The sequence below is a fragment of the Nerophis lumbriciformis genome, linkage group LG08 (assembly GCF_033978685.3).
Source record: "Nerophis lumbriciformis linkage group LG08, RoL_Nlum_v2.1, whole genome shotgun sequence".
NCBI lineage: Eukaryota > Metazoa > Chordata > Actinopteri > Syngnathiformes > Syngnathidae > Nerophis > Nerophis lumbriciformis.
This window is the reverse complement of record NC_084555.2, coordinates 41187051-41200000: the sequence shown is the minus strand read 5'-3', so window position 1 is coordinate 41200000 and position 12950 is coordinate 41187051. Positions and strand designations below refer to the sequence as shown.

The window sequence follows — 12950 nt, the reverse complement described above, 5'->3', positions numbered from 1 at the left end:
GTGTGGGGGATGGCAGTCACCGTTGCAGCCTTCAAAGCCCTCTAAAACAACTTCAAAACCTTGCAGCAACGTTGTATATACAGGTACACAGGGCAAGTCTATATATGATGTAGTAACAGACATGTTCATACCAATATGTAATATGTTACATTTTTACCTTATTTTGATCATGTAAATCATTTCTGGGACTAATTGTTTCCGCGCATTGATTTCTGTTTCCATAGCAGCTTACGTCAGACTTCTGGCAAAATGTGTCTTCCTACTTCTGGAATCAAACACGAATGTGTTTTTTAATCATGGCAGACTTGGTAACAGACAACAAAGACAACTATTTTTGGACAAATGAGGATTCTCAACCATATACTTTAGAAGCTAAATATACTGCTGCCTATAGAAGCCAGCACAAAGGAAAAGTGAGACGTTGGAGCCGACGGAAGCCCGGAGAGGGGGATTAAAGAGATTTTGACGCTATAAATATGGAACTTGGAGCTAAGCTATTTCAACATAAATGGAGTGCTTACTCAAAATCAACAGGAAATGTCCCCGGCCAGCTGGACCAGACGAACATCTGTCAATCGAGTGAGTCGCTTTAATATCCATCATGACTAGACTAGACTAGACTTCCTTTTTATGGTCATTCAAATTTGAACTTTACAGTACAGATAAGAACGAAATTTAGTTGCATTAGCTCATGGTAGTGCATGATAAAAAAGCAATAAGGTGCACATATAAATAAATACATTACTGTACAGATAAATATATTGCACTTTTTCATATGCATCCACGTTTATGGATGTATGTTATACTGTCTTTTTATTCCAGCGAGTTAATCCATTTTGAGGAGAATTGAGGGGATTGTTTTGATGTGTTCAAGAGTCTTACGGCCTGAGGGAAGAAGCTGTTACAGAACCTGGAGGTTCTGCTTCAGAGACTGCGGAACCTCTTTCTAGAGTGAAAACAGTCCTTGGTGGGGGTGGGAGGAGTCTTAGCAGATTTTCTGAGCCCTGGTCAGGCAGCGACTTTTTGCGATCTCCTGGATAGGAGGAAGAGGAGTCCTGATGATCTTTTCCGCCATCCTCACCACTCTCTGGAGAGACTTCCAGTCTGAGGCACTGCAGGCTCCAGTCCAGACAGAGATGCTGTTGGTCAGCAGGCTCTCTATAGTGCCTCTGTAGAATGTGCTGAGAATGGGGGGAGGGAGCTGTGCTCTTTTCATCCGACGCAAAAAGTGCATGCCCCTGCTGAGCTCTTTTTACAAGAGCCAACAAAAATTAGATTACCTGTTACTAGAATATACTTAATGTAAGCCTGTCTGTTTACATGATCAAAATCTGAATTATGGGCCTGATCTACTGAGTTCCTAAAAACTAGTGCTAAATAGGGTGTGTAAAGTAAATAATTGCACATACTTAGGGCTGCAGCTATCAATTATTTTAGAAATTGCGTAATCTATCGATTAACTTATTCAATTAGTCGTTGGCCCTAGTGTGTGAATGTGAGTGTGAATGTTGTCTGTCTATCTGTGTTGGCCCTGCGATGAGGTGGCGACTTGTCCAGGGTGTACCCCGCCTTCCGCCTGAATGCGGCTGAGATAGGCTCCAGCACCCCCCGCGTCCCCGAAAGGGACAAGCGGTAGAAAATGGATGGATGGATAGTCGGATAAAAAACACCATATAGCCTCAATGTGTATTTTAGAGAAATGTGTCAAAATAAACCCTTTTTGCTTGCCATAACCTTCATTCTTCATTCAATAGATGCATATCATCAACAATTAAATTGCAGTTTTAAAATGTTTGCATTAATAAAAAATAAAAACTCTGCTGTTCGCCGCTAGGTAGATCACAGCACCCACACACCACAGCTCTCATGTTCACTGTATTGCAGCAGCTGTGAAGAAACTCTGTGTATTCAAATATTCTCAGTCTGCATTTCATCCATTTTTATTACCCTCATTTAACGATTAATCAAAGCGACAAAATACAAATCAAAGCTTTATTTTGATCAATTACTCGTTGTAACCCTACACGTACTATTAGTATGTGCAAATAGATATTGTTGCAGCTGATCTATTAAGACTGCATGCCCGATTGATAACAAGTGCAAAAGTAGTGTAGACCGCCCTATTTAAATGAGATTTTCTTCTATCACCACTAGGGTTGCAAAATTCCGGGAATATTCAAAGTTGGACTCTTTCCATGGGAATTAACGGGAATATGTGGGAATTAACAGAAATTAATGGGAATAAACATTGAATGCAACATACTAGATCTTGCAGGTTAGCTAAAACAACCTGATTTTTTGCAAATTCAGTTGGATTTCAACCCTACACTGTGCATTCCTCCATCACATGTGCAGTGCATTCTTCCATCACATGCACAGATAATTCCCAGCATGCTACACACTACAGCAGGGCTATTGAGGCCACACTAGTATTTGTGTCATGTCTTTGTGATCATGTTTTGTTTGGTTATGTTCTGTTGGTTTTTGGACTCTTTGTGCACTCTTGTTTGTTTTGTTACCATGCCGACCCATTAGTTTTCACCTGTTTCACGTTTTGGACTCACGCACCTGTCACTAATTAGGTCACTAGCATTTAATCGTGTAGCTGCCAGGCAGTCGGCCTGGCGACATCACTCTGCTTCATGCCATGTTTACTGTTTCATGCTTAGTTCACGCTGCTTTTTTCATAGTCCATGCTGCCCTGCTCACGTCACCGCAAGTAAGTTTTTGTTTATTAATGCCACAGTTAGTGTCTTTTGTTTCATGTCCATAGTTTAAGCCTTAGTGCTAATTTTGTTTCCAGCGTTAAGTTTTGTGCCTCCGCTGCGAGCGCTTTTTGTTTGTACACTTTTCATAGTAAAAATAAAATCATGTCTTTACCTTCACGCCATGTCCGGTCCAGTTCATTTGCATCTCGGGAAAACATTCCATGCAGTAAACTGCACCAAAGTCCAAGTCCTGACAGTTTGAGCCCAAGGACTTCATCCAGTCAGGTAAGTTTTGTTGATATTACTGGGGTAAATGTATTTGATCTATGGTATTTAAGTTTAATAGAGATGTAATTGCTTTATACTGTATGACTGTAGGCTACTCCAGCAGACTTCCACTTAAGCTAGCTAGCTGTTCCTGTACTTGTTAAATGGTTTTGGGGCCAATATATCTAGCTAGCTAGGTTTATGTACCACCACAGTCTCATAATGAACCGAAAATATTTCTCCGTTAGCCGTGATGCTAATTTTCTCTCTGTTAAATCCCATTCAACAACGTTAGCGATCCGAATTTACCTTTTTTGTGATCTGTAAAGTTCAACTAGTAAATACTAAATCAAAATGTGTAGTTTCCTCTGCCTTCTGTTCTGCTAGCCATTCTGTTGTCATACAAGAATGTAGGTTATAGTTTGATTTAGCATGCTGATTGAGTGTTCATTTATTCATTTAGCCTATTTCTATTCATTTGTCCATCAGTAAAATATTTTCAAAGACTACTTCAATTGTTTGCTGACTATTTATATCTGTGTGTGGCATTGCGTTAGTGTTTTACAAGAATAAATGAAAAAACAGAGGCTTGAGAAGCTTAACTAAATGCTTTAATTTTACATTTTGAATGGGACTTTTTGGGGGGGCATAATTTATTTTATTCAATCAACATTGATGTTTTTTATGTTTGATGAAGTTCTGCTCACAAAAATAAATTTGTATTACAACATTATGTATTATTCTAACTGATCTTTTTTGTAACACCGTTAATGAATGAAGTGTACTTTTGTAATTATTTCCCCATATTTCTGCACAATAACTCAGATATGGTAACACTAGTGAGCAGTAGAGAATATGAAGTGATTTTTTTGTCTAGAACATGTTTTGCTATTTTAGTGAACTGCTTTGACTATTAACTGTTAATTCTAACTACAAAGTGAATTATTTGTAATTGATGGTTCACCAGTCACTGACGTCTAAATTGTTGTGTATGGACTTTTAATTCTTACATTTTGAAATAAAGTATAAATATCAATGTGTTTTGATGGAATAAGATCTATGTTGTCTTCAAATCATGTGATCTACTGCTGTTAATTATTGTGTACTAACAAAACATGACATTATTTTTACTCTCGATTAATTCAGTTGTATATTTTCTTTTAAATTCAGAGCACAATATGGCTGCTTAGAGTTTCATGTCAATCGGCACCGGGATGTGCTGGCATCACGTAGTTAAAGTCAACATTCTTGCCACAATGACCATGGCTCAGACATTTGTGCCTAACTGTGCCAGTTTGCACATACTTTATTAACGTGAATAGTGTGCAATATAGATGCAAAATAGTTTGAAGTTCACTAAATCATATTGCTAGATGATACAGATATGTGAATGGACAGAAGAGTTGTGACATTATGTACTGTATGTGTGTGAATGCACAGACATATGAAGTCTACAATGCAAAGACACTATTATGATAACAGTGTATTCAATGTGTTTTACATTAAATTGCAATTATGATCATCTTGAATACTGAAACAAGTGCAAACATCATCATCTGAACCCTCAGACAGAAAAGTGAGTGTTCCTCAAGGGGAACTGTGTTTATTTTAGCAGAAAATTGGTAATTAGTTATTATGCTGGCAGCCGTGGCACATATTTGATTGGAAAGATTGGAGATTAGTTTTTGGCTAATTTTTCATAATCAAACGGGCATTGTGTGTGTTTGGTCCTCCCACAGTTTCCTTGAGGCTGTGGGAGGACTAAGGCAGGATGGGGCTCCCTGCGGCTGCCTCAATTAGTGCCCGCTGGTTTGGGCCGGCAGCTGCTGCTCAGGCTTGGCCCCGTGACAGCCTGGCACTGTGGAGGCGTGTTGTCAGGGCCAGCCAGCACCCCATAAGGGGGTGGCATCGATGCCAAGCACACCAAACTCTCACAACAGCAGGTATTCCAACCCGCTCACCATATACTTGCTATGGCAAATCCATCGGATTGGCATGAGATTAAAGTGCTCTTTAAAAAAAAAAAAAAAAGACAAATTACATTCACTGGAAAAGATAAATTATATTTTAAGCTAATTATATTTAACCACAATGAAGAAATGTGACCAAATTGTACTTCTCATTTTCTTTTTGTATTGTAGTTCAATTAAAAACACATTTTAATCAAGATTACTCATCAGGATCTACAGTCTCCGTCTGCCTGCAACTTTTTCCCAGGCAGCAAAACCCACAAATCCCCAATTCTAGCCAATTAGACCAAATAAAAACTTTTGAAAGTTCAGGTGAAAAAAACTTGGTCTTTTGGATATTAGTTTTGAGTGATATTGTCAGATTGATGTGTGCTGGTTTGCTATTACTGTAGTAAAAGTGGTGCTTGCTGAGCTAGTGGGGGGGTTGGGTTGGGGGGGGGGGGGGGGGGGGGTGACGACACTCCTGCAACGGCCTCTGTCCAGTCATGACTTTGGTCTATTTGTGGGTCTAAAGCACACCAACTGTTATCTCCTTACAGCAGACAGCTGTATGTGAATATTCATATGTAGTTGCAGATTAAAGTGTTTGTTTTGTCCGCTGTCTTCTTTTTTAGAGATCCAGGTGGGCAGATCGACCCAGCATCAGATTGATACTTGCATGATGAGATGGATATTTTCTTCTTTTTTACATATATATATATATATATATATATTCTTTTTTTATTTATTTATTTTTTTAATTTATGTACTTACAAAGTGGGGGAATAAATCCTTGGACATAGCAGGGCTTTTGGGATAAAAAGTTGAGGGATTTGAACAAGAACCATTAAGTTTTCCTTTTGTTTACTTAACACTTAAAACACATGAATTTGATTTTGTTGATTTTGTTGTAATAAATATTGTTAAATTGTTGAAAAACATTTGGGTTGGTACACTTATCTTTTTGTTTGCCTAACATCTTTGTACTGTGTCTGATTGTGATTATAACCATGATCAACACATTTCAAGCAATAAATCACCAAACATTTCAAAAATCTTAAAGTATACTATTAATAGCGGCGACACTGGCGCCATATTTACAGTGTACTCGGGTTTTCGTTTTGCTTTTTCTGTTAATCTGAATTTTTTTTTTCCCATAACAAATGATATACATCAAAGAATCGGTTCCAGACACCCACAAATGACACAAACCACATTTTATAGAAAATAGTAATAGTTTTACATGCAAAATACATATAGATGACAAATTAAATAGATTAATTAACATTTAGCATCACTTTTACCTTTTATTGAAGACTTTTGTTGGCAAATACGGTGATGAGCAAAGATGGAGGTGGGGAGGAGAGAGTTTATCACCTTCTTTATCAAAATACTGACATTTGCAACTTTCTTTGGCCTTGTGGTGGTTTATTTTGTAGTCATACTCAATAATTAAAAAAAACACAGAGACTGAGTCACCAACACGTGGGATACGCGTATCATTGCACTTGATTATGTGGAATGATACGCGCGTAGACCGACTAATTTGTTACACACAATGTTTGGCCGTCCATAACCAAACTTTAGGCAATGGTACCACTTAAAACGAAAATTATATTATCGTTACAGAGAAATACCACAAGTTGTGTAACTCTTAAGATAGGAGACAGAAATTATACCACGCAGGAGGAAAATCTTTCACTTTGAAAGTGCAACTCCGGTCAAGTCTCTCTGCACCCCTCTTCGTATCGTCTCTGACTACACCATTCGAAAGGCTTGTTTGTAACAACTTACCATTAATTTATACTCATATTTAGAAAACATGTCTTTTGAGTGAAGTCATCTTAATCCTGAGATGGTGACTCTGCCATCATTTGATTGTTAACTTTGTTAGTGTTCCCAAGTAACGTCAACACTGGCTAAAATGTTTTGTTATCTTATCTCAGTGCAATACCACCACAAAAAACGTGAAAAAGCAGTAGGACTTACTCAGTGTTTTTTTTATATTGAATAGAGTCTCGTCAATGACACCTAATTATACTTGACCATTTGTCAACATTTATGACATATTGGATTATACTAATTGAAAAGAACAACCAGCACCACAGTAAAATGAACTTCATATGGAATAGAATGAGGCAACATCACACAGCAAACAACACATATGTAAGTACACACACACATTGACACTCTATTACTTTGAGGGAATACTGAACAACAAATCAATGATTGAACTGACTTGCTTGCAACAAACACTACAATACAGCCATTGAAGCACATTTAATCTCTTCAATAACAAGCGCTAACCCAATCCAGTGAAAAGATTCAACAGAACAGCCCGCAAACTGCGAGTCTGAACAAACAAACATAGCTGAGCTAATGATGCTCCGTCTGGGCGCTGACGTCACATGTCATGTAGCCATAGGCACCGCCTCCTAAAGGCATACACAAACCCCGGTCTTACGAAACATTGCAACTGCATATGCCAGATTTTTTAATTTTCTGTTTAAAGTAACACAATAATTACTTCCCCTTAATAATTAATGACATTTATTAAAGAGTAATTATGTTAGTAATTAAATTTAGTTTTTGGCAAAGTAATGAGTACCTATAATTAATCACTTTTTAAAAGTAATTTTCAAAAACCTGTTGTTACTTGCTTTTGTCAGTATTGCATACTGTACAACACTTTTTACACTGCGAACAACGTAAGTTGTTGGTATGTGGGCATGGAGTCAGTGACCCCCCCAAAAAATAGCAGGTGTGTCCATCTGTATATTTACATATTCGTGGAAGCCTGTCACGAATGCGGATATGGTGCTTCCAGTTCACCCTCGCTCATAAACAAATACTAATGTAAGTGTAGCAGTGTAGTGACTGTAGGTGTGACGTAACTCTGCTTCACAGCACACCAGTGACAGAAGCTGTATGAATGCATTGAAGATCAGCTTTCCCAAAAATGTAAACAAAGATAAGTGGTCAAATATGTAATGATTAGGGCTGGGTATTGTTATCGAGTACCAATATTCAGCCCTTGGTATCGAGTAGGGATGTCCGATAATATCGGACTACCGATATTATCGGCCGATAAATGCTTTAAAATGTAATATCGGAAACTATCGGTATCGGTTTCAAAATTATCGGTATCGGTTTTAAAAAGTAAAATGTATGACTTTTTAAAACGCCGCTGTGTACACGGACGTAGGGAGAAGTACAGAGCGCCAATAAATCTTAAGGGCACTGCCTTTGCATGCCGGCCCAGTCACATAATATCCACGGCTTTTCACACACACAAGTGAATGCCTGCATACTTGGTCAACAGCCTTACAGGTCAAACTGAGAGTGGCCGTATAAACAACTTTAACACTGTTACAAATATGCACCACACTGTGAACCCACACCAAACACGAATGACAAACACATTTCGGGAGAACATCCGCACCGTAACACAACATAACACAACAGAACAAATACCCAGAACCCCTTGCAGCACTAAGTCTTCCAGGACGCTACAATATACACCCCCACCCCTCAACCCCGCCCACCTCAACCTCCTCATGCTCTCTCAGGGAGAGCATGTCCCAAATTCCAAGCTGCTGTTTTGAGGCATGTTAAAAAAATAATGCACTTTGTGACTTCAATAATAAATATGGCAGTGCCATATTTTGGAAAACCTTGTTACATTGTTTAATGCATCCAGCGGTGTTATGATCCGCTGCCCGAATCATAGTTTGTTTACGTTTTCATGTCATGTGTGTTTTCGGCACCTTGAGTTTTGTTTGTTTCCGTTGCCATGATGGCAGATTACATTCACCTGCCTCTGGTTAGTGTTCGGGACGCGCACCTGTTGCCCGGGCGCTAATCAGAGGGCTATTTAGTCTATGCGTTGGCCTCCCTCGGTCTGGCTTCCTAATTTTCTTGATGCAACAGTTGACGACTTTTTCTATTCCTGCTAGTTCATACGCTAGGCTATTTTTCTTGCTAGCTCCCAGGCTAGCCCCTTTGTTTTTGTCTTTAGTGCTATGAGCACGTTTTTGTTTGTTCCCTTATGATTTAATTCTTAATAAATAATTTTCCTACCTGCACGCTGTGTCCGAAGCCGTCTGCATTCCTGGGAGAACAACCACGCACCATGATGTGACCTAGTCGTCACAAGCGGGCCATCACGAATGCGGACTTGTGATCTCGCTAGAAAGATGTCCAGGCATCGAGTAATTGTCTCTGGCCCCCTGCCTGCGAGAGGCAATGATGAGAGATATAGCAGATTAGTTTCGCTTAACAAGTGGCTGGCTAGCTTCTGTAGACAACAGGGACTAACGTTTATTGATAATTGGCCCTCTTTCTTGGGCAAACCAGGCTTGCTGATGAGAGACGGCCTTCACCCTAACCAGGAAGGCGCCATCATCCTGGCTAAAAACATAGACTACTGTTTGAGTCACATTTGACTAACTACACTAGAGCAAGCCCGGTCACAGGCAATTACAGAGCCTGCTAGTCCGGGTGAGGAGTCAGTTAAGCTAGAGCTAGCCAGCGCCAGGCTGGATAATTCCTGTACGCATAGCAATTTTCTTAGAATAGTACACAACTCACATAATGTGTTTTCTGTTGTGAATGTGTCAGAGGTAGATATGCATTCTACTGAGGTGGCAAATCATGATGCGTTCAGTCGATCGCAGCATCAAGCAAACAATCTGAAAATTCCCGTCGTATCAATTCCTAGATATGGTCGAAACTATTTAAAGTGCACTACGTATAATAAACGCAACATTATTAATATTGCTACTACGGATAATTTAAACAAAAACTCGTCAAAACAGCCCAATACTTATAATATGGGCTTTTTAAACATAAGATCGTTGTCTCCCAAAACGTTATTAGTTAATGAGGTCATTAGAGACAACAATCTTAACGTCATTGGTCTTAGCGAAACCTGGCTCAAACCAGACGATTTTTTTGCGCTAAATGAGGCCTCTCCTCCTAACTATACGAATGCGCATATTGCCCGTCCCCTCAAAAGGGGTGGGGGGGTCGCACTAATATACAATGAAAACTTTAACCTTACCCCTAACCAAAATAATAAATACAAATCGTTTGAGGTGCTTACTATGAGGTCTGTCGCACCGCTGCCTCTCGATATGGCTGTTACCTACCGCCCCCCAGGGCCCTACTCGGACTTTATCAATGAATTCTCAGAGTTCGTTGCTGATCTAGTGACGCACGCAGACAATATAATCATAATGGGGGACTTTAATATCCATATGAATACCCCATCGGACCCTCAGTGCGTGGCGCTCCAGACTATAATTGATAGCTGTGGTCTTACACAAATAATAAATGAACCTACGCATTGCAACGGTAATGCAATAGATCTTGTGCTGGTCAGGGGTGTCACCACCTCCAAAGTTATGGTACTCCCGTATACTAAAGTAATGTCCGATCATTACCTTATAAAATTCGAAGTTCTGACTCATTGTCAACAAACTAATAATAATAATAACTGCTATAGCAGCCGCAACATTAATGCTGCCACAACGATGACTCTTGCTGACCTACTGCCTTCGGTAATGGCACCATTCCCAAATTATGTCGGCTCTATTGATAACCTAACTAACAACTTTGACAATGCCCTGCGCAAAACCATTGATAGTATAGCACCGCTAAAACAAAAAAGGGCCCCTAAAAGGCGCACCCCATGGTTTACAGAAGAAACCAGAGCTCATAAATTATCATGTAGAAAGTTGGAACGCAAATGGCGCGCGACCAAGCTTGAGGTTTTCCATCAAGCATGGAGTGATAGTTTAATATCGTATAAACGCATACTTACCTTAGCTAAAGCTCAATATTACTCAAATCTCATCCGCCTCAACAAAAACGACCCTAAATTTTTTACAGTAGCATCGCTAACCCAACAAGGGACTCCTCCCAATAGCTCCACCCACTCGGCAGATGACTTTATGAATTTCTTTAATAAGAAAATTGAACTCATTAGAAAGGAGATTAAAGACAACGCATCCCAGCTACAACTGGGTTCTATTAACACAGATACAACTGTATCTACGACGGATACTGCAATACAAAATAGTCTCTCTCTTTTTGATGAAATAACATTAGAGGAACTATTATGGCGTGTAAGTGGGATAAAACAAACAACATGTTTACTTGACCCACTTCCTGGGAAACTTATCAAGGAGTTTTTTGTATTATTAGGTCCATCAGTGCTAAATATTATAAATGTATCACTTTCCTCTGGCATTGTTCCCCTAGCATTCAAGAAAGCGGTTATTCATCCTCTGCTCAAAAGACCTAACCTTGATCCTGACCTCATGGTAAACTACCGACCGGTGTCCCACCTTCCCTTTATTTCGAAAATCCTCGAAAAAATTGTCGCACAGCAGCTAAATGAACACTTAGTGTCTAACAATCTCTGTGAACCTTTTCAATCCGGTTTCAGGGCAAATCACTCTACGGAGACAGCCCTCGCAAAAATGACTAATGATCTACTACTAACGATGGATTCTGATGCGTCATCTATGTTGCTGCTTCTTGATCTTAGCGCTGCTTTCGATACCGTCGATCATAATATTTTATTAGAGCGTATCAAAACACGTATTGGTATGTCAGACTTAGCTTTGTCGTGGTTTAACTCTTATCTTACTGACGGATGCAGTGCGTCTCCCATAATAATGTGACCTCAGACTATGTTAAGGTAACGTGCGGAGTTCCTCAGGGTTCGGTTCTTGGCCCTGCACTCTTTAGTATTTACATGCTGCCGCTAGGCGACATCATACGCAAATACGGTGTTAGCTTTCATTGTTATGCTGATGACACCCAACTCTACATGCCCCTAAAGCTGACCAACACGCCGGATTGTAGTCAGCTAGAGGCGTGTCTTAATGAAATTAAACAATGGATGTCCGCTAACTTCTTGCAACTCAACGCCAAGAAAACGGAAATGCTGATTATCGGTCCTGCTAAACACCGACATTTATTTAATAATACCACCTTAACATTTGACAACCAAACAATTACACAAGGCGAATCAGTAAAGAATCTGGGTATTATCTTCGACCCAACTCTCTCCTTTGAATCACACATTAAGAGTGTTACTAAAACGGCCTTCTTTCATCTCCGTAATATCGCTAAAATTTGTTCTATTTTATCCACTAGCGACGCTGAGATCATTATTCATGCGTTCGTTACGTCTCGGCTCGACTACTGTAACGTATTATTTTCGGGTCTCCCTATGTCTAGCATTAAAAGACTACAATTGGTACAAAATGCGGCTGCTAGACTTTTGACAAGAACAAGAAAGTTTGATCATATTACGCCTATACTGGCTCACCTGCACTGGCTTCCTGTGCACTTAAGATGTGACTTTAAGGTTTTACTACTTACGTATAAAATACTACACGGTCTAGCTCCGTCCTATCTTGTCGATTGTATTGTACCATATGTCCCGGCAAGAAATCTGCGTTCAAAGAACTCCGGCTTATTAGTGATTCCCAGAGCCCAAAAAAAGTCTGCGGGCTATAGAGCGTTTTCTATTCGGGCTCCAGTACTATGGAATTCCCTCCCGGTAACAATTAGAGATGCTACCTCAGTAGAAGCATTTAAGTCCCATCTTAAAACTCATTTGTATACTCTAGCCTTTAAATAGACCCCCTTTTAGACCAGTTGATCTGCCGTTTCTTTTTTTTTCTCCTCTGCTCCCCTCTTCCTTGTGGGGGGGGGGGGCACAGGTCCGGTGGCCATGGATGAAGTGCAGGCTGTCAAGAGTCGGGACCCGGGACCCGGGAACCGGGGTGGACCGCTCGCCTGTGCATCAGCTGGGAACATCTCTGCGCTGCTGACCCGTCTCCGCTCGGGATGGTGTCCTGCTGGCCCCACTATGGACTGGACTCTTACTATTATGTTGGATCCACTATGGACTGGACTCTCACAATATTATGTCAGACCCACTCGACATCCATTGCATTCGGTCTCCCCTAGAGGGGGGGGGGGGTTACCCACATATGCGGTCCTCTCC

At 40.2% G+C, this 12950-nt stretch overlaps 1 protein-coding gene across 5 annotated transcripts in view; it reads left to right on the top strand.

The window, feature by feature from the left end:
* exd1 (exonuclease 3'-5' domain containing 1) overlaps positions 1 to 2859 on the top strand; it is a 53350-nt gene extending 50491 nt beyond the window's left edge. The window contains exons 12-14 of one of the 5 annotated variants that reach the window (XR_009816050.1): positions 1 to 83; positions 225 to 579; positions 875 to 2859. The exon at positions 1 to 83 is cut by the window's left edge and continues 23 nt beyond it. Coding sequence is in view for 1 of the 5 variants with exons in the window: in XM_061968960.1 (XP_061824944.1) it covers positions 875 to 950 (76 nt within the window). In the remaining 4 variants the exon portion in view is untranslated. Of the gene's footprint in view, positions 768 to 822 lie in introns of those variants that run through there. The other 4 variants (XR_009816051.1, XR_009816049.1, XM_061968960.1 and 1 more) reach the window with 4 other exon arrangements.
* The last annotated feature ends 10091 nt before the right edge of the window (positions 2860 to 12950 follow it).